The sequence below is a fragment of the Oncorhynchus tshawytscha genome, linkage group LG12 (assembly GCF_018296145.1).
Source record: "Oncorhynchus tshawytscha isolate Ot180627B linkage group LG12, Otsh_v2.0, whole genome shotgun sequence".
Classification (NCBI taxonomy): Eukaryota; Metazoa; Chordata; class Actinopteri; order Salmoniformes; family Salmonidae; genus Oncorhynchus; species Oncorhynchus tshawytscha.
This window is the reverse complement of record NC_056440.1, coordinates 10,395,458-10,419,403: the sequence shown is the minus strand read 5'-3', so window position 1 is coordinate 10,419,403 and position 23,946 is coordinate 10,395,458. Positions and strand designations below refer to the sequence as shown.

At 44.2% G+C, this 23,946-nt stretch overlaps 2 protein-coding genes and 1 pseudogene across 19 annotated transcripts in view; all 3 read right to left on the bottom strand.

The window, feature by feature from the left end:
• Positions 1-3,007, bottom strand: part of LOC121847918 (calcium/calmodulin-dependent protein kinase type II subunit beta-like) — a 138,121-nt gene extending 135,114 nt beyond the window's left edge. For 9 of the 17 annotated variants that reach the window (XM_042331319.1, XM_042331317.1, XM_042331318.1 and 6 more), the window contains exon 1: positions 2,676-3,007. In XM_042331319.1, the coding sequence (XP_042187253.1) occupies positions 2,676-2,737 (62 nt within the window). In that variant the 5' untranslated portion in view covers positions 2,738-3,007. The remainder of the gene's footprint in view (positions 1-2,675) is intronic. The other 8 variants (XM_042331326.1, XM_042331327.1, XM_042331333.1 and 5 more) reach the window with 2 other exon arrangements.
• A 407-nt stretch (positions 3,008-3,414) lies between these two features.
• On the bottom strand, positions 3,415-5,394 carry LOC112263898 (annotated as a pseudogene).
• Positions 5,395-9,212: 3,818 nt separating this feature from the next.
• si:dkey-13n15.2 (protein transport protein Sec24C) overlaps positions 9,213-23,946 on the bottom strand; it is a 25,392-nt gene continuing 10,658 nt past the window's right edge. The window contains exons 5-19 of one of the 2 annotated variants that reach the window (XM_024438133.2): positions 23,829-23,946; positions 19,230-19,365; positions 18,592-18,817; positions 18,300-18,491; positions 17,602-17,698; positions 17,375-17,479; positions 17,066-17,233; positions 13,619-13,715; positions 13,361-13,509; positions 12,858-12,996; positions 12,130-12,251; positions 10,585-10,764; positions 10,177-10,374; positions 9,891-9,980; positions 9,213-9,757 (exon numbers count right to left, since the gene is read on the bottom strand). The exon at positions 23,829-23,946 is cut by the window's right edge and continues 10 nt beyond it. In XM_024438133.2, the coding sequence (XP_024293901.2) occupies positions 9,614-9,757; positions 9,891-9,980; positions 10,177-10,374; positions 10,585-10,764; positions 12,130-12,251; positions 12,858-12,996; positions 13,361-13,509; positions 13,619-13,715; positions 17,066-17,233; positions 17,375-17,479; positions 17,602-17,698; positions 18,300-18,491; positions 18,592-18,817; positions 19,230-19,365; positions 23,829-23,946 (2,161 nt within the window). In that variant the 3' untranslated portion in view covers positions 9,213-9,613. The remainder of the gene's footprint in view (positions 9,758-9,890; positions 9,981-10,176; positions 10,375-10,584; positions 10,765-12,129; positions 12,252-12,857; positions 12,997-13,360; positions 13,510-13,618; positions 13,716-17,065; positions 17,234-17,374; positions 17,480-17,601; positions 17,699-18,299; positions 18,492-18,591; positions 18,818-19,229; positions 19,366-23,828) is intronic. The other variant, XM_042331308.1, reaches the window with a different exon arrangement.

Sequence of the window (23,946 nt, the reverse complement as noted above, 5' to 3'; positions counted from 1 at the left end):
TCATCTGTACAAACAATAGTACGCAAGTATAAACACCATGGCACAACGCAGCCATCATACCGCTCAGGAAGGAGATGCGTTCTGTCTCCTAGAGATGAACGTACTTTGGTGCGAAAAGTGCAAATCAATCCCAGAACAACAGCAAAGGCCCTTGTGAAGATGCTGGAGGAAACGGGTACAAAAGTATCTATATCCACAGTAAAATGAGTCCTATATCGACATAACCTGAAAGGCCACTCAGCAAGGAAGAAACCACTGCTTCAAAACCGCCATAAAAAGCCAGACTACGGTTTGCAACTGCACATGGGGACAAAGATCGTACTTTTTGGAAAAATGTCCTCTGGTCTGATGAAACAAAAATAGAACTGTTTGGCAATAATGACCATCGTTATGTTTGGAGGAAAAAGGTGGAGGCTTGCAAGCTGAAGAATACCATCCCAACCGTGAAGCACGGGGGTGGCAGAATCATGTTTTGGGGGTGCTTTGCTGCAGGAGGGACTGGTGCACTTCACAAAATAGATGGCATCATGAGGACGGACAATGATGTGGATATATTGAAGCAACATCTCAAGACATCAGTCAGGAAGTTAATTAAAGCTTGGTCACAAACGGGTCTTCCAAATGGACCCCAAGCATACTTCCAAAGTTAAAGCAAAATGGCTTAAGGACAACAAAGTCAAGGTATTGGAGTGGCCATCACAAAGCCCTGACCTCAATCCTATAGAACATTGTGGGCAGAACTGAAAAGGTGTGTGCGAGCAAAGAGACCTGACTCAGTTACACCAGCTCTGTCAGGAGGAATGGGCCAAAATTCACCCAACTTATTGTGGGAAGCTTGTGGAAGGCTACCCGAAACGTTTGACCCAAGTTATACAATTTAAAGGCGATGCTACCAAATACTAATTGAGTGTATGTAAACTTATGACCCACTGGGAATGTGATGAAAGAAATAAAAGCTGAAAAAAATAATTCCCTTAACTATTCTGACATTTCACATTTTTTAAATAAAGTGGTGATCCTAACCTAAAATGGGACATTTGAACTAGGATTAAATATCATGAAGTGTGAAAAACTGAGTTTAAATGTATTTGGCTAAGGTGTATGTTAATAACCTCCGACGTCAACTGTATGTGTAAATGTATTTTGCAACCCTAGCGGTGTGGTCAGCATGTTAGTTCCACGATCTTCTGAACCAACCTTCCAATACCTTTCTGGTGCATTTCAGTCACTTTAAACCTTTTTTCACTTAGTTCCAGGTAAATGTTACATTTGTTCAGCCATTATTGGAACCTGCGACCAAAAACAAGCTACATATGGACAGTACCAAAACAAATGATCTAATGAATCTGTCTCTTCGCAGAAAAATATGAAGAGCTGGGATGGTTGTATCCCCCCATATACTGTGTATAACATTCTATTGGTTGCCAGAATTTTGAAAAAAATTTTAAATGAAAAACACTGAGTTTTGAATCCGCTCCTATTTTGTGCATCAGTTAATAAGTACATCGAAAATCTCTTCGCAACTACTGTATCTTGTCATCTATATGGCACAGCTGTCATTTTGGGGGCGTCTTTAAATGAAACTGGTATACTTTTTAAAAATTTATCACAGTTTTCTTTAACCAATTTTGGTCTTTAATGCAGGGCCGACAGACAAGTTCCTTACTTTCTCCCCCTTCCACTTGCCTCTTCCATATTTGCAGTAATGCTGCAATTAGTTGGTTGTAATGTTGGGTAGAGCAGACATTTCCATATATGTCTGTGTTAGCTGCATGTGTGACAGAACTCTACCATTTTTATTTATGATATCATTTAGAAAGATTCTACATTTGTTTTTAATTCGATAAAAAACATGTTTGTTTTTTAAATCAATTAGTATATTGGAATTGAAACATAATATTTGTTCTGTCTTTTCTGGTGGATTAAATTGAAATTGCAACCAGCTTTCTATGTCTTGTTTTAAAAATAGCGATATTTTGGAGATTATTTAATTTTCAAATAACCGAAAGTGAGAGGTCGTAATCTGAATAAAGGGAAAAGGGCCAGATCCACATTATTTACGCCAAACTGCCGCTCCGCTCTTCGACAGCTCAAAATGTCACTGTCTCCCGGGTCGCTTTGCCTGCTGGTAGCGGGACCGGGAGAGAGATAGGGGCGATTTGGAGAGCGGTGTAGCTCGCCAACCGACGCGCTATAGTGCCCAATGCCCAGTGCCTAGAGTAGTCTACTGGATACATTTTTTGATAGTTTTTCCTACTTTTTTTAAAGAGCGCAGGGAACAATAATTTATTGTGAGTGTGTGTGAGAGAGAGATATAGAAAGAGAGAAATGAGAGAGAGACATTTGAAATGTCTTTATTATTTTGGAACTTTTGTTAGTGTAATATTTACTGTTCATTTTTTGTTTATTTCACTTTGTTTATTATCTATTTCACTTGCTTTGGTAATGTAAGCATATGTTTACCATGCCAATAAAGCCTATTAAATTGAAATTGAATTGAGAGAGAGAGAAAATTGTATTTTGAGCCAGCTGTCACCCTTGACTTGTGCTGCTGTTGAAAAAGACAACCGTAACAACGCAAACCCGCACCCACAGCTCCTTGACGCAAACAAACGACAACAGTCAGCCAGTCACACATTCCCATTCATGCAAATTACCACAATAAACAAGCTTACTTTCCCAGCTCTTCGTATAGCTGAAAATCGTCCGTGAAACGTGTACAGGTTGTCGCAGCCATGTCTCCGTATCTCGTGCTTCTCTCACGGTTACTCCTTCGTTTGATAGGATCCTCCTGCGCGATATACACTTTATCTCAAAATGTGCTTGTTCTTTCTGAGCTGCAGCGATTCAAACATAGACTTGTACCGCAGCGGATAGGTTTCGGTTTGAGAAGGAATGCAGGCAGGCGAGCGACCAAGTTGGCTTGCTTTACCTCGTCTATCCCACTATCTATCTACTTACTGTACTCTATCGTTCTTCACTGGACTGCAAATGGTGAAGCGCTCCAAAGACCTGTGGCGAGAGCTGCTCAGCGCTGCCCTCGTTTGGGCGCTGCGCTTAACTACCCGTGTACAGCACTTCCAAATACGGGCAGATGTAATAAGCTATTTGTGTTTGGTGGAAGGGGTATGATGTAGATTTCAATGATTTCAATGACAGATATAAAATGCAATGGTAATGCATTACAAACAATAGCCTACATTTAAATCAATCTGTATGTATTGTCATTTTCTATAGGCCTAGGCATATGTAATGTTGGAATAGGCCTACAGTCATGCAAGTATATTAAACAAATAATAATATAGAACATGTTTCAAGGTACATGGTTGAGGTATGGACTACCCAATGCAACAGTTGCAGTAAATCATATTGAGCTGTCAAATAACTTCCTTTACACATGCTACAGGATGTGGTCTATATTGACATAATTCTATAACAGCATTCTGTTGTGACATTACTCCCCTGTCTGTAGTCCAGCTGTAATCTGATCCTCTGGGGTCTCCTCTTCAGAGTGAGGGTCTCATGTCCTGCCCAATGCTGACCACTACTCTGGTGCATAGCGCAGTATGCATACTCTGGGGTTGCTTCCCCCTTCCTGTTGATTGACTCCTTGGCCATGCCTATAAACCAGTAAGGGTGGTCCCCCACCTCCACCTCCCAGCTGTGCCTTCCTGAGCTGAACCCCTCAGAGCACAGAACTGTGGCATGATTTGTGTTCCTCTCTGGGTTGTCAGGGAGCTGCTGGGTTGGGACTGTCTGACTCACACTGGTCAGATCATCAGACAGAGAGAGACAGGGATGTGCAGCGTTGGGGTCCAGAATCACAGGAGTGTATTTGACAATCGCCTGCATCTTCTCCCAGACTCTGAACTACAGGTTGCCCAGGTGTTTGGCCACATCTATCAGTGCTCCTGAGACCAGCTGTGGATCCGGCAGTGTGTCCTGGGCTCTGGAGAATGTCTGTGTGTGTTTGTAGCTCTTGAGAAATGGCACATCTCGTTTCTGGAGTTCTTGTTTCACAGCAGTGATGTTTTCTGTGAGAGAAGAGATCTGGTCCTGAATGTTCTTCATCTCTCTGGCAATCATCTTCCCCTTCCTTCCTCAGTGCTGCCAGTCTGGCCTCCTCTTCCTCTCTCAGGAACTGGTGAAGCTTCTCAAACACACCTCTGATCGGTCTCTCTGTGGACACCAGCTGCTTCCTGGAGTATTACACCATTTCTCTGTGGACACCAGCTGCTTCCTGGAGTATTACACCATTTCTCTGTGGACACCAGCTGCTTCCTGGAGTATTACACCATTTCTCTGTGGACACCAGCTGCTTCCTGGAGTATTACACCATTTCTCTGTGGACACCAGCTGCTTCCTGGAGTATTACACCATTTCTCTGTGGACACCAGCTGCTTCCTGGAGTATTACACCATTTCTCTGTGGACACCAGCTGCTTCCTGGAGTATTACACCATTTCTCTGTGGACACCAGCTGCTTCCTGGAGTATTACACCATTTCTCTGTGGACACCAGCTGTATAACACCATTTCCTGGACACCAGTATTACACCATTTCTCTGTGGACACCAGCTGCTTCCTGGAGTATTACACCATTTCATTGTACATCTTTTCAATGTTTTTACATTTGTCTCTAAATGACTCTAAATCTGATTCTAGACATTCTTGACATGTCTTCCTCTGACACAGTATTCCCCCCCCCTCCCTCACTCTCTTCTCTGGACTCCCACCTCTCCCTCTATCTTTGTCAGGAAGCTCCTCCAATGAAAAGTGAATTACAGCATCCTTAGAAGGTTTCCTCTTACAGACCAGACAGTTATTGTCTCCTTTGTCTTCATGGTGCCACTTGCTTGGTGGTGCCACTTGCATAGTGGTGTTGCAGACTCTGGGGCCTTTCAGAACAGGTGTATATATACTGAGGTCATGTGACCGATCATGTGACACTTAGATTGCACACAGGTGGACTTTATTTAACTAATTATGTGACTTCTGAAGGTAATTGGTTGCACCAGATCATATTTAGGGGCTTCATAGCAAAGGGGGTAAATACATACGCACGCACCACTTTTCCATTTGAAATTTGTTAGAATTTTTTAAAACAAGTTATTTTTTCCATTTCACTTCACCAATTTGGACTATTTTGTGTTTGTCCATTACATGAAATCCAAATAAAATCCATTTAAATTACAGGTTGTAACGCAACAAAATAGGAAAAACTCCAAGGGGGATGAATAGTTTTGCAAGGCGCTGTACTTGGTCTGATCCCAGAATGTCTCCAGACAGCTGGAACAGAAGTTGTGGTGGCAGCCCAGAGAAACAGGCTCTCTGAAAATCTCTGAACAAATATGACAACACAGAAAACTATCCAGGAGAGATCATTTTTCTGCCATTTTCTCTGTCACGATACCGCTAGTATCCTACTGTCATTCACTTTGCAAATGGCACCTCTGTTCTGTTCACTTGATGGGCTACAGGCTGTGATAAATGATTAACTAAGAAATAAAACAGTGAAACGTCAGTTTGAGGACACTTCTCAATTTTAATCATATTGATCTTTCAACAAACCTGAAAACAGTCTTATCTTGGGTATGTGAATGTCATACTGTTAGTTTCTCTTTACTGATTCAGTGATATCTAGCGTGTCCTCCATACTAGCTGCTGTACTTTAAGTCAATAACTCTTCAGTCAGTACCTAATTCCACATAATTGCTTCCAATTAGCCTTGTTAGTTAGATCAATGACTCAGACAGTTGACATGAACACAGCCAATGACCTTTTAGCAATTGACATCGTTATCATTGTTCTAACGCTCTTATTGGGTAATGCTTCAGCTAGATATTACAAATGTTGTGAAGCTAAAACTGTCTGTCTGTCTGTCTGTCTGTCTGTCTGTCTGTCTGTCTGTCTGTCTGTCTGTCTGTCTCTCTGTCTGTCTGTCTGTCTGTCTGTCTGTCTCTCTGTCTGTCTGTCTCTCTGTCTCTCTGTCTGTCTCTCTGTCTGTCTGTCTCGCTTCACTGTGGACATTTACTTCAGAGACAATTAATTAGCTGAACGTTCGCTTGTTCTGAAGTCACTTGTTCTGATGTGCTTTTAAAACCTTGTGTAGGGCTATCGCCTATGCACAGGAAAACAAAATAAAGTTATGTAACCTTTTCTTGCAGTCAATAACCTTCTTTGGCCTCATGGGTAGAATGTAAATAAAAATGAGCATAATTTCATCATTAATATTTTTTATGGACGAAAGTCCGCTGTTTCTACAGTATGCCAAGAATTTTGTTATATTTCAGTATTCTGTGATTTATACTAAACCAAAATATAAATGCAACATGCAACAATTGAGTAACAACTGAGTTACAGTTTACATAAGGAAATCAGTCCATTGAAATCAATTCATTAGGGCCCTAATCTATGGATTTCACAAGACTGGGAATACAGATACAGTGCCTTTTCAATGTATTCAGAACCTGGACTTTTTCCATATTTTGTTACGTTTCAGCCATATTCTAAAACGTATTAAATGGTTATTTTTTCCCTCATCTCTCTACGCACAATATTCCATTATGACCAAGCAAAAACTGGTTATTTTTTGATTTTACATAAATATTCAGACCCTTTACTCAATATTTTGTTGAAGCACCTTTGGCAGTGATTAAAGCCTCAAGTCGTCTTGGATATGATGCTACAAGCTCGGCACACCTGTATTTGGGGAGTTTCTCCCATTCTTCTCTGCAGATCCTCTCAAGCTCTGTCAGATTGGATGGGGAGCATCGCTGCACAGCTAATTTCAGGTCTCTCCAGTGATGTTCGATTGGGTTCAAGTCCGGGCTCTGGCTGGGCCACTCAAGAACATTCAGAAACTTGTCCCAAAGTCACTCCTGCGTTGTCTTGGCTGTATTCTTAGGGTCGCTGTCCTGTTGGGGTACTGTGTGTAGATTGATGAGGAACATATTTTATTTAATACATTTTATAATAAGGCTGTAACGTAACAAAACGTGGGGAAAAAGGGGGTCTGAATACTGTCCGTATGCACTGTGTGCATCTGTTGGTCCCCATATACATTACAAAAAAAGTAGAGGCGTGGGTCAGAAAACCAGTTAGTATCTGGTGTGACCATTTGCCTCATGCAGCGTGACACATCTCCTTTGCATAGAGTTGATCAGGCTGTTGATTGTGGAATGTTATCCCACTGCTCTTCAATGGCTGTGTGAAGTTGCTGGATATTGAAGGGAACTGGAACACTCTGTTGTACAGGTCGATCCAGAGCATCCCAAACATGCTCAATGGTTGACATTTCTGGTGAGTATGAAGGCCATGGAAGAACTGGGACATGTTCAGATTCCAGGAATTGTGTTCAGATCCTTGCAACATGGACATGCATTATTGTGCTGAAACATGAGGTGAGGTAGGCGGATGAATGGCAGGACAATGGGCCTCAGGATCTCATCATGGTTTCTCTGTGCATTCAAACTGACCTCGATAAAATGCAATTGTGTTAATTGTCCGTAGCTTATGCCTGCCCATACCATAACCCCACCGGCACCATGTGGCACTCTGTTCAAAACGTTGACCTCAGCAAACCGCTCGCCAACACGACGTCATACACATAGTCTGCGGTTGTGAGGCCGGTTGGACTTAATGCCAAATTCTCTAAAATTACGTTGGAGGTGGCTTATGGTAGAGAAATTAATATTCAATTATCTGGCAACAGCTCTGGTGAACATTCCTGCAGTCAGCATGCCAATTGCACACTCCCTCAAAACTTGAGACATCTGTGGCATTGTGTTGTGTGACAAAACTGTACATTTTAGAGTGTCTTTTTATTGTCCCCAGCACAAGATGCACCTGTGTAATGATCATGCTGTTTGATATGCTACACCTGTCAGGTGGATGGATTATCTTGGCAAAAGGGATGTAAACAAATCTGTGTACAACATTTGAGAGACAAAAGCTTTTTGTACGTATGGGCAATTTTTGGGATCTTTTATTTCAGCTCAGGAAACATGCGACCAACACTTTACATGTTGCATTTATATTTTTGTTCAGTATACAGTACCAGTCAAAAGTTTGGACACACCTACTAATTAAAGGGTTTTTCTTTATTTTTGACTATTTTCTACATTGTAGAATATTAGTGAAGACTTCAAAACTATGAAATTAAGTGTAACACTGGACAGCAAACTTAAAATTGAATACAACGCTATATCTGATATGGTACAGGTGTTGTTTTAATCCCATAACCATGTGTGTGAGGTGTATACTGTTTAACACTACCTAGAAACACTCTGTGTGACCCTGATTTAAGAACATTTTATATGACTCTGGGCATAAAAGTCATGTTTATTTCAGCAATTCGTTAGTACAGTAGAGGGTTGTACATATGCCTTCACACACACACACACAACGCTCACACACACACAACGCTCACACACACACAACGCTCACACACACACAACGCACACACACACACACACACAACGCTCACACACACACACAACGCTCACACACACACACACACAACGCTCACACACACCACATGACATGGAGGGATTAGAGTGTTGTCATGGACTAAATTAACATATCAACCCTTCTGTCTTCATCCAGGTGAGAGATGTTGACAGTCAGCTACACTACTAACAGTCAGAGAAAATAACAGTAGTCAACAGTTTATATATACACACGCGCACACACACACACACACACACACACACACACACACATCTCAAGGCCATCAGGCTGTTAAACAGCCATCACTAGCACAGAGAGGCTGCTGTCTACATACAGACTTGATATCATTGGCCACTTTAATACATGGATCACTAGTCACTTTAATAATGCCACATATCTCACATTACTCATCTCATATGTATATACTGATTCCTTCACTATCTATTCTTTACTGTCTATTGCATCTTAGCCGCTCTGTCACTTCTCATCCATATATTTTATACTTATATATTCTTATCCCAGATCTAGAAGCATAAGCATTTCGCTACACTCAATAACATCTGCTAACCATGTGTATGTGACCAATAATATCTGCTAACCATGTGTATGTGACCAATAATATCTGCTAACCATGTGTATGTGACCAATAATATCTGCTAACCATGTGTATGTGACCAATAACATCTGTTAACCATGTGTATGTGACCAATAACATCTGCTAACCATGTGTATGTGACCAATAACATCTGCTAACCATGTGTGTGACCAATAATATCTGCTACCCATGTGTATGTGACCAATAATATCTGCTACCCATGTGTATGTGACCAATAATATCTGCTACCCATGTGTATGTGACCAATGAAATGTTATTTGATTTGAAAAGTTATTACTACAACAGTCAAACAAATAAGACATCACCTTTTGCTGATAAACGTCAAGTACAACAACCAGTTGCATACTGTAAGTCAAATAAGGATATGATCATTCACGTGTGGTTGAGGTGATCTGTAAAAACAAACCTGGCCATACTGCTGAAAACACCAGGGTCATGTTCATTAGGCACCAAACAGAAGAAAAGCAGAGTGAAACATGGGAGGGATTAGCTGGACTTGTCCAATTAGAATCCCACGTTTGCGTTTTCCAGTTCAAACCATTTTACAACTAACGAACCAGCAGTTGTATAGAGTTGACATGGAGGTGGTACAGGAAGTCAGCGTAGCTCGCTCCCCCGTTGGGACTCTTATCTTCTACCAGGAGGCGCTGTAGAGCCTCCTCACAGCTGTCCCCCTGCTTCACCACACGCAGCTGGGGAGAGAGAGACACACACACACACAGTCAGATCTAAAATATTAGTCAGAGGTTATGTTGTCACAACTACTTAACCTCCTCTCTCCAACGTTCATGCCAACCCCAAGAAGGAAGTTTTCCAGAGCCTCACCTTGCGAGTGTAGTGTGTCTGTGAGTTCAGGGTGTTGATGAGTGACCTCACACTAACAGAGAGAGGGTTGTCCAGCACAGGCAGCTTCGTCTGCACAGACACACACAGAGACACATATTATAAATACTGTAGATATCGACTTTAAAATCAGTGGTGGTCCTTTCACCTCTTTCCACAAATAATTGACGATGTATTCCACTTCCACGCCCTCATCCTTCACATTCCCTCACTGTCTCCCCTCTCACCTTCTCCCTCACCCATCCTCCCCCTCCCCCCCCTCGCTCACCTCTCCAGAGGGTAGTGTGGACAGACAGGTGATGTTGAAGAGTTGGACCAGGGAGGTGTTGGAGACGTTGTGGCCCACCCAGAGTAGCAGAACCAGGGGTCCGTGGACCAGGTAGAGACCTCCATGGTCCAGGCTAGCAGCAGTGCAGCGAACAGCCTCCCCTAGGCTGAGAGGACTGGAGGTATCGCCACCTACTGGCTGGAGGTGGAAGAGACATAGTGGAGTCCGTGTGAGAGAGGGAGGGAGATGCTGTGACAGAGAAACTGATGTGGCTATGTATTCATATCTCAATTATTCCATGTGATGTCATCACCATCACCATCCACCACCCCCACCATCACTACCCTCACCTCCACCACTACCATCACCCCCACCACCAACACCACCACCACTCCCACCACCCCTTACCAGTGGTAGCAGCAGAGGGTAGAAGTGTCCTGCTGTGGTCTTGGTATCCATGGAGACCACTTGACAGCGGAGCTGCAGGCGTTGGTGTACTGAACTGCGGAGGCCGGGAAGCAGAACTTCACTCTTCCTCAGGCTGTTGAGGTAGACTGGCAGGGTCTTCAGGTACTGGGGAAGGACCAGCTATAGTAAGATACACACAGAGATGTACACAGTCAACTCAGGCTGTTGAGGTAGACTGGCAGGGTCTTCAGGTACTGGGGAAGGACCAGCTATAGTAAGATACACACAGAGATGTACACAGTCAACTCAGGCTGTTGAGGTAGACTGGCAGGGTCTTCAGGTGCTGGGGTAGGACCAGCTATAGTAAGATACACACAGAGATGTACACAGTCAACTCAGGCTGTTGAGGTAGACTGGCAGGGTCTTCAGGTACTGGGGAAGGACCAGCTATAGTAAGATACACACAGAGATGTACACAGTCAACTCAGGCTGTTGAGGTAGACTGGCAGGGTCTTCAGGTACTGGGGAAGGACCAGCTATAGTAAGATACACACAGTCAACTCAGGCTGTTGAGGTAGACTGGCAGGGTCTTCAGGTACTGGGGTAGGACCAGCTATAGTAAGATACACACAGAGATGTACACAGTCAACTCAGGCTGTTGAGGTAGACTGGCAGGGTCTTCAGGTACTGGGGAAGGACCAGCTACAGACCCGTGACCCCATTTTGAAAGCAAAACATTTTCACGAACCCACTAAGTGAAAAAAGGTTTAAAGTGACTGAAATGCATCAGAAAGGTATTGGAAGGTTGGTTCAGAAGATCATCAGGCAATCATGTTCTAGAATCTTCTGTGTAGAAAATATAACAGTCATTGATGATGTTCTTTTCCCCCAGTCTGATTTAGCACCTGGTCTTGTCCACTCTGTTCTCCTGAGGCTTGTGGGCATGGTGGAGGGAAACAGTACAAACATACGTGTTCCAGAGAGTTCTCTCTTTCAGGGATGAGGTCACAATATGTTGTCGATTAAACCGTTCAAAAGATAGATCCACATTATTAGGAAGAACAGAAACCTCTCTGTTCATTACAACCGTATCTAGCGGCTACAGGAGGTTACTGACGTAACCCCGGTGCTGTGAACAACACGCAACGTTTTCTCTCAAGACCCCACATGGGGTCACGACCCCTAGTTTTGAAAACCCTGAGCTATAGTAAGATACACAAAGAGACAAACACAGACAACTCAGGCTGTTGAAGTAGATTGGCAGGGTCTTCAGGCACTGGGGACTAAAAGAGAGACACACAGAGAGAAAATCACCTCAGTTAAACCAGGCATAAAGAGCTATTTTCACTGCCTTGATGTTGTTTGAAGTTTTTCCTGCAAACTCTTTATAACCTTTACTAAATGGGAAACTCTTTTTGTTTATAGAAAAGTAGAGTGGAAATACTGTATGTATGAGGAGCTTGATGAGATATCCACAACAACCACATGAACTCTTGACAGGGAGAAAAGTGCTATTCAAATCCATGATGTCCAATGTCCACTCACCTGTCCCGGGGACACAGAGGAGGAGCTGCAGTGTTTCCTATAGCAGGCCAAGGACTCTGTCACCTCTGTCTGCAGTTCCTCCCTCAGCTCCTGTAGAGGGCGCTCCAACACGGCACAGTACACTGGAGGAGAGAGAGCGAGCGAGCGAGCGAGAGAAAGGAAGGAAGGAAGAAATATAGGGCAGTGTTCAGGCAGTGTCCTAAACACAACATATTAACTCATGACTTTCTGATATAGATGAACAGTTAAAAACAGAACCAGCCAGGACTGGTTAGAAGGGTTCCTCTACTTTACCCCTATCCAATGGGTACACTTATTATCTATGTAATTATCAGTCACTTCCTACAGTAAGTCTTCTAGACTGGAGACAACCTTCTACTGCAAGAAGAGTAAAGGAACTAGGTTAAGGTTAAGGGTGCATGTTAGAGTTAAGGTTAGGATTAAGGTTAGGGTTAGGGTTAAGGTTAGGGTTAAGGTTAGGGTTAAGGTTAGGGTAATGGCGCATGTTAGGGTTAAGGTTAGGATTAAGGTTAAGGTTAGGGTTAGTCAGTGAGTGATCTCACTCTTCTTGCAGTAGAAGGTTAAGGTTAAGGTTAGGGTTAGTCCGTGAGTGATGTTACTCTTCTTGCAGTAGAAGGTTAAGGTTAAGGTTAGTCAGTGAGTGATGTTACTCTTCTTGCAGTAGAAGGTTAAGGTTAAGGTTAGGGTTAGTCAGTGAGTGATCTTACTCTTCTTGCAGTAGAAGGTGAGCAGAGTCTGGGCCTGGCAGTTACAGAAGGTGTCCAGTAGGTGGTGTGAGCAGCACAGAGACAGACTGTGGACCCTGGTCCTCCTCTCTCCCTGCTGGCTGGTGTAGGACAGGACGGTCTTAGGAGAGAATGAAAGGGTAACAGTATCATCAACATGTAGTAAAGCTTCATAGCTTGGCAAAGACAATACAACAGTGTTGACAAATACAATTACATGTTACAGTATTCTGACCTTACGACCCATCTTTCTAGACTATTTACATGTTACAGTATTCTGACCTTACGACCCATCTTTCTAGACTATTTACATGTTACAGTATTCTGACCTTACGACCCATCTTTCTAGACTATTTACATGTTACAGTATTCTGACCTTACGACCCATCTTTCTAGACTATTTACATGTTACAGTATTCTGACCTTACGACCCATCTTTCTAGACTAGTCACAAAGTGCTTCTACAGCAAAAACACTCCACCCACCTGTACGACCACGCCCCTCTTTTCGTCCAGAGCTCTGCTGTGTGTTAACTCAACGGCCAGTGTCGTACGCCAATCAAGGGTTGCCATGGTGACGTGGGCGGGGTTGGGCCCGGGGACGAACGAGCCATAACACCCTGACACGCGCAGATCTAGAGGGACAGAGATCAATAACTGTATCAGAACACATGTATATCATCACGTTGTCTTGGTAGAGAGAGAGAAAGAGACAGAGACAGACAAGGAGAGATCTGGTCTTACCTTTACTGACATGTACCCTGAGTGTGGCTCTATAGCCCGTCTCTGTCTCTACAGTCCTCCTCAGGTCACTGCTGAAACGCTCCCTGTCCAGCTCTCCCTGGAACATCAGTTAGATGTTGAATTAGAATTGTGCACCCCAAACTAAGGGTTTTTTCACATATTACATTTGGTTCACTTGTTTGGTTTCCTGAAGCGTTTGTTGAGAATTCTACAAATATGTTTTGCATTCACAAGACCTAGCAAGCTATCTTGTTTACAATGGGTAAAAGGTTCCAGGCGATTCACGGTGCTGCTGCGTCACAATACCTGGTACTTTGGTCCTGGATCTTGGACCCGCTAGGTACAGGATTGGTTTCAGTCATGGTTCGTTTGCATTTTACACACGCTTTATAGCGCAGATCAGGTTACCAAACGCTCTAGTATCTTGATCATACAGAACTACACTATATATACAAAAGTACAGTTGAAGTCAGAAGTTTACATACACTTAGGTTGGAGTCATTAAAACTTGTTTTACAACCACTCCACAAATTTCTTGTTAACAAACTATAGTTTTGGCAAGTCGGGTAGGACATCTACTTCGTGCATGACACTTGTAATTCTTCCAACAATTGTTTACAGACAGATGATTTCACTTATAATTCACTGTATCACAATTCCAGAATTTCCAAACATTTTAGACCTCCACAAGTCTGGTTCATCCTTGGGAGCAATTTCCAAATGCCTGAAGGTACCATGTTCATCTGTACAAACAATAGTACGCAAGTATAAATACCATGGCACAACGCAGCCATCATACCGCTCAGGTATGGGCTACCCTCGGGCGGCAGGGTAGCCTAGTGGTTAGAGTGTTGGACTAGGTTGCAAGTTCAAACCCCCGAGCTGACAAGGTACAAATCTGTCGTTCTGCCCCTGAACAGGCATTTAACCCACTGTTCCTAGGCAATCATTGAAAATAAGAATTGGTTCTTAACTGACTTGCCTAGTTTAAAAAAAATTAAAGGTAGGAGATGCGTTCTGTCTCCTATAGATGAATGTACTTTGGTGTCAAAACTGCAAATCAATCCCAGAACAACAGCAAAGGACCTTGTGAAGATGCTGGAGGAAACAGGTACAAAATTATCTAGATCCACAGTAATACGAGTCCTATATCAAAATAACCTGAAAGGCCGCTCAGCAAATAAGAAGCCACTGCTCCAACACCGCCATTAAAAAAGCCAGACTATGGTTTGGACCTGCAGATGGGGACAAAGATTTTACTTTTTGGAGAAATGTCCTCTGGTCTGATGAAACAAAAATAGAACTGTTTGGCCATAATGACCATTGTTATGTTTGGAGAAAAGTGGGAGGCTTGGAAGCTGAAGACACCATCCCAACCGTGAAGCACGGGGGTGGCAGCATCATGTTGTGGGGGTGCATTGCTGCAGTAGGGACTGGTGCACTTCAAAATAGATGGCATCATGAGAAAGAAAAATGATGTGGATATATTGAAGCAACATCTCAAGACATCAGTCAGGAAGTTAAAGTGTGGTCGCAAATGGGTCTTCCAAATAGACAATGACCCCAAGCATACTTTCAAAGTTAAAGCAAAATGGCTTAAGGACAAAGTCAAGGTATTGGAGTGGCCATCACAAAGCCCTGACCTCAATCCCATAGAACATTTTTGGGCAGAACTGAAAAAGCATGTGCGAGCAAGGAGGCCTACAAAACTGACTCAGTTACACCAGCACTGTCAGGAGGAATGGGCCAAAATTCACCCAACTCATTGTGGGAAGCTTGTGGAAGGCTACCTGAAACATTTGACCCAAGTTAAACAATTTAAAAGCAATGCTACCAAATACTGAGTGTATGTAAACTTCCGGCCCACTGGGAATGTGATGAAAGAAATAAAAGCTGAACTAAATAATTCTCTAGTATTATTCTGACATTTCACTTTCTTAAATTAAAGTGGTGATCCTAACTGACCTAAAACAGGGAATTTTTACTAGGATTAAATGTCAGGAATTGTGAAAAACTGAGTTTAAATGTATTTGGCTATGGTGTGTGTAAACCTCCGACTTCAACTGTATGTGGACACCTTTTCAAATGAGTGGATTCGGCTATTTCAGCCACACCCGTTGCTGACAGGTGTATATAATTGAGCACACGGCCATGCAATCTCCATAGACAAACATTAGCAGTAGAATGGCCTTACTGAAGAGCTCAGTGACTTTCAATGTGGCAGCGTCATAGGATGCCACATTTCCAACAAACCACAGCTAGAGCTGCCCCGGTCAACTGTAAGTACTATTATTGTGAAGTAGAAACATCTAGGCGCAACAACGGCTCAGCCGTGAAGTGGTACATAAGCTCACAGAACGGGTCCACCGAGTGCTGAAGCGTGTAAAAATGTCTGTCCTCGGTTGCAACACTCACTACTGAGTTCTAAACCTCCTCTGGAAGCAATGTCAGCACAAGAACTGTTCATCTGGAGCTTCATGACATTGGTTTCCATGGCCAAGCAGCCGCACACAAGCCTAAGATCACCATGTGCAATGCCAAGCGTCGTCTGGAGTGGTGTAAAGCTCACCGCCATTGGACTCTGGAGCAGTGGAAACGCGTTCTCTGGAGTGATGAATTACGCTTCACCATCTGGCAGTCCAACGGACAAATCTGGGTTTGGCGGATGCCAGGAGAACGCTACCCGCCCCAATGCATAGTGCCAACTGTAAAGTTTGGTGGAGGAGGAATAATGGTCTGGGGCTGTTTTTCATGGTTTGAACTAGGCCCCTTAGTTCCAGTGAAGGGAAATCTTAACGCTACAGCATACAGTGACATTCTAGATACTCTGCGTCCAACTTTGTGGAATCAGTTTGGGGAAGGCCCTTTCCTGTTTCAGCATGAGAATGCCTCCGTGCACAAAGCGAGTTCCATATGAAAATGGTTTGTCAAGATCGGTGTGGAAGAACTTGACTGGCCTGCACACAGCCCTGACCTCAACCCCATCGAACACTTTTGGGAAGAATTGGAACGGTGACTGCGAGCTAGGCCTAATCGCCCAACATCAGTTCCGACCTCACTAATGCTCTTGTGGCTGAATGGAAGCAAGTCCCAGCAGCAACGTTCCAACATCTAGTGGAAAGCCTTCCCAGAAGAGCTGAGGCTGTTATAGCAGCAAAAGGGGGACCAGCTCCATACGAATGCCCATGATTTTGGAATGAGATATTCGACAAGCAGGTGTCCACATACCGTTGGTCATCTAGTGTATGGGAAAGCGCCCCAAGGTCATTTCATGATATTCCACATTAGAAATGAATGGCAGCAGTGTTTAGATAAACATTTTTTCCATGAACAGTGTTTATACATACATTAATGCTTGTCTAATTAGTGGGGTTCTTTTTAATTACTCTATCTCAAGTGTTTAGCCACATGTAACATTCCTGCATTCCTTAATGTCTGGTCTGCTACCTGGAGACCGTGGTAGCAGTGCAGCTCTCCACCTGTCAGGTAAGGAACATGTCCCGGCCAAGCCCCACCCACATCCTGCTGGGAGAACACAAACAGGTGCACGCCACAGCCCTGACTGACACACTCCTTAGCCAATGAGACAGCAGGGTCCGGAGGCTGAAACAGAGACTGGGATACAAAACAGAGAGAGAGAAGAAAGGGTTAAATTACTGAATGAGAGTGTGTGTTTTAGTGTGTGAGTGTGTGTGTGTGTGTGTGTGTGTGTGTTTTAGTGTGTGTGTGTGTGTGTGTTTTAGTGTGTGTGTTTACCTTTGGTTTGTTGGAGCTGAAGAAGCTAGAGGAGTTGTGTGTGTGTGTCCCCTCGGTGAAGGGAGCAGTTTGGAAGACCAGCAGCTTGCCAGGACAACCCAACTCCTGCAGGGTGAGAAGAAAAGCCCTGTGTTATATCTCTACTACTGAGTTCTCTCAGGACAATTCTAGACTCTTCTTCAGAGTTGGTGTGTGTGTGTGTGTGTGTGTTAGATAGAGGTTCTGACCTGTAGAACGACCAGTCCAGCCTTGACAGGCAGCTCCAGGAGAACGCCACTGGCCTCCTCAAACTCTGCACTGAACAGAGGGATACGCTGCAGGACACTACACAACACAGAGAGGAAAGGTTGACTCAATTAAAGAAATCATTGTGTGCATTAAGGGAAGCCTTTCTAGTATTACAGCCAAGTTGATACTTTTCTGCAGGGTTAGAATTCTATATTGACACTTTGTCTGGACTGATGTCCACATCCGGAATGCTTATTGGCAATCGCTAATTTGTTCTGAGTGTGCTTAGCTAGTATACGCAGTAGGCAGGCACACATACTTGACTGCCCAAGCTATGTCTCCATGTTATACTGTACGCTCTTAGAACAAATGGTTCCAAAAGGGTTCTTTGGGCTATCCCCATAGGAGAACCATTTTTTGTTCCAGGTAGAACGCTTTTTGATTCCAGGTTGAACCCTTTTTGGTTCCATGTAAAAGCATTTTGGGTTCCAGGTAAAAGCATTTTGGGTTCCAGGCAAAATACTTTTGGGTTCCAGGTAAAAGCATTTTGGGTTCCAGGCAAAAGACTTTTGGGTTCCATGTAGAGCCAAAAAGGGGTTTTACCTGGAACCAAAAAGGGTTCTTCAAAGGGGGACAGCCGACGAACCATTTTAGGATCTAGATAGCACTTTTTTATTTTTAAGAGTGTCGAACCTACCTGTTGATACTGTCTATGCAGTCTTTGAGTGGAACCAGAAGCCCCTCCCTCACAGGAAGCTGCAGGTCCTCAGTCTCTGTGACGACCAGCATGTGTGGGCGGGACAGGGCAGGGCTGAGGTCATAGAGGTGGATCCGGCTGTCATAGGTCATCAACCCCACACGGACATCTGATTGGAACGCACCTTCCTCCCTTAAACAAACAAAGAGGGATCTCACTAAGTATGATGTTGTGTGTGTGTGTGTGTGTGTGTGTGTGTGTGTGTGTGTGTGTGTGTGTGTGTGTGTTTTACCTATTTAGTGATGTGAGTAGAGAACGTAGCTGCTGACTGATGAGCTCCAGGTGTCCTCCTCTCAGTGCTGCTGCAGACACATCCACAGCCAGGAGCAACACAGCAGCAGGCACATCCTGTTGACTGTCCAGTATCTCATAGGAGCCCAGACTGAGCTCAGGTCTCTGCTCTCTGTCCACTCTGTTCCCCTCTACTCCCTGTGTTGGCTGGTAATGCTGCCATCCAACTGAGAGACAGAGGGAGAGACAGAGGGAGAGAGAGAGGGAGAAACAGAGGGAGAGACAGAGGGAGGACAGAGGGAGAGACAGAGGGAGAGAGAGAGGGAGAAACAGAGGGAGAGACAGAGGGAGAGACAGAGGGAGAGACAGAGGGAGAGACAGAGGGAGAGACAGAGGGAGAGACAGAGGGAGAGACAGAGGGAGAGACAGAGGGAGAGAGAGAGGGAGAAACAGGGGAGGGAGAGAGTAACGATTAGGAGGGAGAGACAGAGTAAAGACGGAAAGAAACAGAGGGAACATGAGTTATGTAAAGGAGAATAAGAGAAAGGGCAGGGAGAGAGAAAGAGATGGAGACAACAAGTTCTGTGTTCCAGGCTGAGAAGAGAACAGAAGACACTGAGCAGGATAAATATATCTTACCTTCACGGAGTTTCCCACAGAATGGGCAGTAGAATCTCTGTCCACAGTCCTGCCATCCCATAGCTGAACACATGTAAGCCCCACACTCCCCACAGCCCTTTACAGTGTCTGCCTCCATACACACAGACAGGGGGCGCTGGAGAGCACAAAACAACCAGGGTAAGGAACAGCATTCACAAGCTCGACAGACTCTAGTGGTTCTCGATTCTAAATATAGTGATGGCTTACCTCCTATTTTGTTATCAATAGTTCCCACCAGCCCTTTCTTGTATTAAATGTATTTGTATTTTTCGTGAGACTAGTCTGGTGCCACTCTGATTCAGAGGGGTTGGGTTAACACTAGAACCACCATGTTTCATTTCCTAAAATAGATAGATATATATATATATATTTCCCAACACAACTAATTTGTCAGAATGTTGAAATCACGAACAGAAAACTATTTAGAGCATTTTACTTGTTTTTTCACACCTATTCTTAACTTAACCCACCAAGACAATGTGCTGTAGGACGTTGGTACCCAGCCAGGCTCCAAGACAATGTGCTGTAGGACGTTGGTACCCAGCCAGGTTCCAAGACAATGTGCTGTAGGACGTTGGTACCCAGCCAGGCTCCAAGACAATGTGCTGTAGGACGTTGGTACCCAGCCAGGCTCCAAGACAATGTGCTGTAGGACGTTGGTACCCAGCCAGGCTCCAAGACAATGTGCTGTAGGACGTTGGTACCCAGCCAGGCTCCAAGACAATGTGTTGTAGGACGTTGGTACGCAGCCAGGCTCCAAGACAATGTGTTGTAGGACGTTGGTACCCAGCCAGGCACCAAGACAATGTGCTGTAGGACGTTGGTACCCAGTCAGGCACCAAGACAATGTCTTGTAGGACGTTGGTACCCAGTCAGGCACCAAGACAATGTGTTGTAGGACGTTGGTACCCAGTCAGGCACCAAGACAATGTGCTGTAGGATATTGGTACCCAGCCAGGCACCAAGGCAATGTGCTGTAGGACGTTTGTACCCAGCCAGGCTCCAAGACAATGTGCTGTAGGACGTTGGTACCCAGAGGCTCCAAGAGGTTGAGGATTTAAATTAAGCCCAACTAATGATCCAAGAGGGTGAAGAGGTTGATTTCATTTAGAAAGACAATACTATAATGATGAGTTTGTGTTCCAAGACCTATTTATCAGCCAGGCTCCAAACAATTTGCTCCAAGACGCTTGGGGGTTGTAGGCCCAAGACAATGTGCTTTACGCTTTACTTTGTAAAAGACAATGTGCTGGTAGGAGCGTTTTATTTAGCCAGGCTCCAAGACAATGTACTGTATGTGCTGGGAAATTGGTACCCAGCCAGGTCCAAGACAATGGCTTTAGAATAATGACAAGACACATTCAATTCAAGGGCTTTATTGGCATGGGAAACATGGTTAACATTGCCAAGCCAGGCTCCAAGACAATGTGTTCAAACTTGACCCAGCCAGGCTCCAAGACAAATGATGCTGTCCACCTGCACAGCCAGGCTCCAAGACAACTACACACAAAGCCAGGCTCCAAGCCAGATTATAAGACGTTGGTACCCACAAGATTAAAGACAATAATCTGTTGAGTGACAATATTAGGCCCAAGCCAATGTAGTCAAATTGTACATGAAGGATCCAAGACAATCTTGTAATTTACAGCCAGGGAAAAGATAATCACTTCATCAAATCCTTCCTTCAGGTCAAGATGCAGATAAAACATTGGTACCCAGCCAGGCACCAAGACAATATCTGAGGAAGAGCAGAGCCAGGCTCCAAGACAATGTGCTGTCAGGACATTGGTACCCAGCCAAGCTCCAAGACAATGTGTTGTAGGACGTTGGTACCCAGCCAGGCTCCAAGACAATGTGCTGTAGGACGTTGGTACCCAGCCAAGCTCCAAGACAATGTGCTGTAGGACGTTGTACCCAGCCAAGCTCCAAGACAATGTGCTTCAGTTGGTACCCAGCCAGGTCCAAGACAATGTGTTCAGCACATGACCCAGCCACTGTCCAAGACAATGCACATGACCAGCCAGGCTCCAAGACAATGTGTTGCACAGGACGTTGGTACCCAGCCAGGCTCCAAGACAATGTGTTGTCAGCACATGACCAGCCAGGCTCCAAGACAATGTGCTGTCAGGACATGACCAGCCAGTCCAAGACAATGTGCTGTAGCACATTGGTACCCAGCCAGGCACTGTCCCCACATTCAGCTCCAAGACACTCCACTGTCCCTACATTCAGCACATGACCAGGCTCCAGACAATGTCCCTACATTCAGCACATGACCACTCCAAGACAATGTCTGTAGGATATTGGTACCCAGCCAGGCACCATGACTGTCCACGTTTGTCCCAGCCTAATTAATGATAAGGAGGGTGAAGAGGTTGATTTAATTTAAATTAAGCCCAACTAATGATACTCCAGGGTGAAGAGGTTGATTTCATTTAGAAAGACACTCCACTATAATGATGAGTTTGTGTTATGACCATTTATCACAGCAAATCATTTGACAGCACCACTCCACTGTCCCTACATTCAGCACTTTGTAAAAGGAAGCTGCACTGGGTCCCTTTATTTACTATAACCATCCACTGTCCATGTACTGTCAGGAAATGAAAACATGCCACTGTAGAGTACATTCAGAATAATGACAAACACACAATGTCAAGGGCTTTATTGGCATGGGAAACATGTGTTAACATTGCCAAAGCATGTGACTCTATCAAACTTGATGAGCGAGAAACAAATGATGCCAGTCCACTGCACAGCAGCCATCGAAACTACACCTAACAAATCCACTTCCACATTATAACATTCAGACACAAGATTCCATTGTCAATACATTCAGCACATGACAATCCATTGTCCCTAACATTCAAATTGTACATGAAGAGATGGGCGCATCTTGTAATTTACAGATGCAGGGAAAAGATAATCACTGTCCCTTCCTTCAGAGTCAGATGACAGATAAAACATTGGGTCCATACATTCAGCACAGACCAGTTCTAAAACACTTTGTCCATACATTCAGCACATGACCATTTCCAATGTCCCTACATTCAGAATGACCACTCCACTGTCCATGAGTTCAGCACATGACCACTCCACTGTCCATACATTCAGCACATGACCACTCCACTGTCCATACATTCAGCACATGACCACTCCACTGTCCCTACATTCAGCACATGACCACTCCACTGTCCATACGTTCAGCACATGACCACTCCACTGTCCCTACATTCAGCACATGACCACTCCACTGTCCCTACATTCAGCACATGACCACTCCACTGTCCATACATTCAGCACATGACCACTCCACTGTCCATACATTCAGCACATGACCACTCCACTGTCCATACATTCAGCACATGACCACTCCACTGTCCATACATTCAGCACATGACCACTCCACTGTCCCTACATTCAGCACATGACCACTCCACTGTCCATACATTCAGCACATGACCACTCCACTGTCCATACATTCAGCACATGACCACTCCACTGTCCCTACATTCAGCACATGACCACTCCACTGTCCCTACATTCAGCACATGACCACTCCACTGTCCCTACATTCAGCACATGACCACTCCACTGTCCCTACATTCAGCACATGACCACTCCACTGTCCCTACATTCAGCACATGACCACTCCACTGTCCATACATTCAGCAGCATTGCTCTGGCTACAAAACAATTCATCCTTTACAATAGTTGATGCACTGGTGCTTTTCATTTGACCTGTGACCTGGCTGGTTATATATACTATTACCATTATGTGTTTTTGTTTCTACTTTGTCAAAAGAAGCTGGAACTGTATGAATGACTAATATTTTACCTTTATTTAACTAGGCAAGTCAGTTAAGAACAAATTCTTATTTTCAATGACAGCCTAGGAACAGTGGGTTAACTGCCTGTTCAGGGGCAGAACGACAGATTTGTACCTTGTCAGCTCGGGGATTTGATCTTGCAACCTTGTGGTTACTAGCCCAATGCTCTAACCACTAGTCTACCATGCCGGCCAGCTAAAACTCTTATTACTAATCAAATCTACAAATCAAGTTGATCGAATGGATTACACTGTCATGTTTTTATCAGAAGGGAAAATAAAATAGGCTATAGGCCTACATTTTTGTTGTAGGACTTTGCAGAATTATACAAAACATATCCTTGACTATCTGAACAAATAACTATTGTTGTTGTCTATTGTTATATTTACACTAATATTTCTTCATGCAATGAATTATTTACAATAGTTTATGCACTATTTATCAAGTGTTGGTGCTTCTGTTTGCTGCATGTTGCAGGTTGATATGCATCTGATGTGTATGCTAAAGGAGACGCCCGACAACGAGCTCTAGCGGGTACTGATAGGCTGAAACGCCTGGCGAGGTACTGGCGAGGTATCCCTCTTTCCCAGCCAGATCTGTTTGTGTTGCACAGCCAACTTCAATGGCCTCTATTATGGCATAACAACAACCATATGGTCGTTATAGACTATAGTAGTTGGCTATACAGCACAATTAGATCTGGGACCAGGCTGTAAGAGGCTATAACTGGGATAATACAGGTTAGTACCTCTCCTGTGTGTAGCTTAGCCAGAGGGCTGACTAGGGCCCCCAGGGGTAGGTGGCTCTGGAGGGCCGTCTGGCCCTCACACGGAACGCAGTAGGAGGTAGAAAGGATGAACCGAGGA